This window comes from Branchiostoma floridae, chromosome 2 (assembly GCF_000003815.2).
Source record: "Branchiostoma floridae strain S238N-H82 chromosome 2, Bfl_VNyyK, whole genome shotgun sequence".
In the NCBI taxonomy this organism is placed as follows: Eukaryota; Metazoa; Chordata; class Leptocardii; order Amphioxiformes; family Branchiostomatidae; genus Branchiostoma; species Branchiostoma floridae.
This window is the reverse complement of record NC_049980.1, coordinates 5535854-5538581: the sequence shown is the minus strand read 5'-3', so window position 1 is coordinate 5538581 and position 2728 is coordinate 5535854. Positions and strand designations below refer to the sequence as shown.

The 2728-nt window shown below is 42.7% G+C and overlaps 1 protein-coding gene across 1 annotated transcript in view; it reads right to left on the bottom strand.

Moving 5' to 3' along the window:
• Positions 1 to 980, bottom strand: part of LOC118431766 (sacsin-like) — a 20382-nt gene extending 19402 nt beyond the window's left edge. The window contains exon 1 of the mRNA XM_035843080.1: positions 890 to 980. Within this exon, the coding sequence (XP_035698973.1) occupies positions 890 to 899 (10 nt within the window). The 5' untranslated portion in view covers positions 900 to 980. The remainder of the gene's footprint in view (positions 1 to 889) is intronic.
• Between the last annotated feature and the right edge of the window lie 1748 nt (positions 981 to 2728).

Here is a 2728-nt window from a genome sequence, read left to right as displayed (position 1 = left end):
AAAGGGAAACCCCACGGCCCGCCAGTTTTAAAAAAAGCGCGCTGGGGGGGGCCCGGGCCTCCCGGGCGCCTTGCCTCTGGGTCTTCGAGAGGGTATCCTACCCCCTAAAAATTAATGGCCCCCAGCCTGGTGGGGGGCCGCGGGGATATAAAAGAATGGGATTTTCCGCCCGGCAGGTACCCTTAGCAAGCCCGCTAGGGGGGCCCCATTGTCGCACCGGGCCCTTCGTTTTTCCCGACGCCTACCCACCTACCAAAGATCATCAGGATCCATCCAAGACTTCTCGAGTTATGCTGTTGACAGACACACACACACACACACACACACACACACACACACACACACACACACACACACACACACACACACATACAGACACACACACAAACATGCCCAAAACATAACCTTCTGCCATTCTGGCGATGGCGAAGGTAAAAATAGGCACCATAAAGTTGTGATGACTGTTGTAAAAAGAATTAAAGGGACAAAACATGGTATCAGAGCCAACAAGGCATTCATTCCTGTATTTATGACACGTGTTGCTGTGGTCAAAGTGACACTAGTGTGGTAGTCTGGCATCACCAACAAAGTTGGTAACCACTCATAGCTTCCACATTGGTGTCACTTTTACAACTGTCAAATAAGTTTCATTTCTACAACTACAGTCTTGGGTACCTCATAAGTGTCACTTCTACAAGTACAATTATTAGGCTACAACATAATATATTTGCTTACTTTTGTACTTTATCGTCATGTTGGCCATCCCTGCAGAAGAAAAAAAAATCTTTTTTTTCTGAAATCAGGCGAAAATTAATGCGCGCGCTGATGTCATCCATAAACTTTACTTGCTGTTGCCTAAGTATGAGAAGACAAGGAAATATAAACTTACAGTCTGCCATGGTGCATAGTCGTGTTTTCAAAGCGCCATCCTCACGACAAGTCCGTTTGGTGCGGAGTCACAGAGACCTATGTTGGAGAGACATTACAGTATGAAACTACGCGATATACATTTCAACTTAGAAATTAAAATACCGTTTAACTTTAATTCTGCAAATGAGTCCTTGGTTTGTATTATCTATATCTGGCGAGTTTTACCTTCAATTAAATGATAGCTCAACCACAGAAGAGGTTGTTATTTTCTAAAAGCCCATATTTCTATGAAAACAAAATCAACCAAGTCAAATTTGAAAAATCACACATTACGTAACAAGGAAATAAATCATATTTATCATACAGTAACTCATTAGTTTCCCCCATTGTATGATGTATGATTGGAATGGTGATTGCCAAAAACAATTTAAAAAAGTTTGCTAATGCCAAGGTCACTTCCAAGGTCAAAGAAAATGTGAAATAACAAAATTGAAGAATCCATGGTTTGGTATACCATACTGTGTATTCAATCATCTGCTTATCCTTACTGACCTCTTGGATTTTATATCAAACCCACCTTTTTGACAAACCCTTTTTATCCGTGCGTTCAAGTCATTTTTTTCAGAGGCTGTCATCCATGTAATAAAATCAAGATGCCCTAACTAAATTAGATTACTTCTCATTTGTTCCCATTTGCATAATCTATCTATATGTTTCTTTCTTGCTCGGGTTCTGTTGCAGTACCAAGGTCACACACTGGGGGGAGGAAAATATTGACCTTAACCTGAATTTCTTCCCATGATATATCCACATACCAAATATCATCCATCCAGATGTCTTAAAATTCTGCTAACTGTAAATATTTCGCACAAACTTTCAGACAGAAACACACTCACACAGACGCAAATGCACACACACAAAGTCACACACGCAAACACACACACAAACACACAAACACACAAACACACACACACACACTCACACACACACACACACACACACACACACACACACACACACTTGTGACTTGATGCCGGGGGGAGGGTGGTGGTGACGTGCCAGCCTTTTGTACCTGCGATCCGGTATGTGGCTCACCTCGGGCAACCTTTGTCTAGCAGTTACGCGTTGCGTGTCAATTTTCAAAAGATGTCTGTCAGTTCAGTCATATTGACTTGACAGTCTTAAATTTAGGTGCGGCAAAGTCAATGATTACTGTGTCAACAGCTTCCAAATTTGTCTTACAAACCGCCAGGAATTGCGATCGAAATTAATATTCATGATATGAATTCAGCCCATATCATACTCGGCAATTCCAACAAGAGCCAAATGTAGAAGAAAAGCATTCGGATCATAGCATGTCCTGAACAAAATAGACAAAAACCGCGTCCATAAACAAAACTTTGGCAAATAATACCGATTGACTGCATTGTTGTTCATACGCTATAAAATACACATGACGGGAGCCCTACATTACATTGCAGTACTCTGACCTCATAGAAAATATCTGGTTTCGGTCCCGTTTGTACGTCTTTGTACGCCAACACACATACTCACAGTTTCCGTGTAGTTCCCGGGCTTCGACGACTGTTAGGGTCTGATTTGGCCCTTAAGGGCGCGATCGCAAATGTCGTACGATCGTCATACTATCGCTAACTCCGGGCATTTTGGAGGACAAAAACGTACGCCTCCACAAAAGTTCAACTGTGTTGGTACACAAAATGTTGTTTTGGATCCATGTTGGAGGTTGGTCCTGTCACGACCAGCTTGAGAATTCTATGGCATCAAAATCGTGCGACGATCGTACGACCTATGTGGCCGGGATCGCTTCATTGCCTGCGCAGTCTGGTAGGCCCCGAGA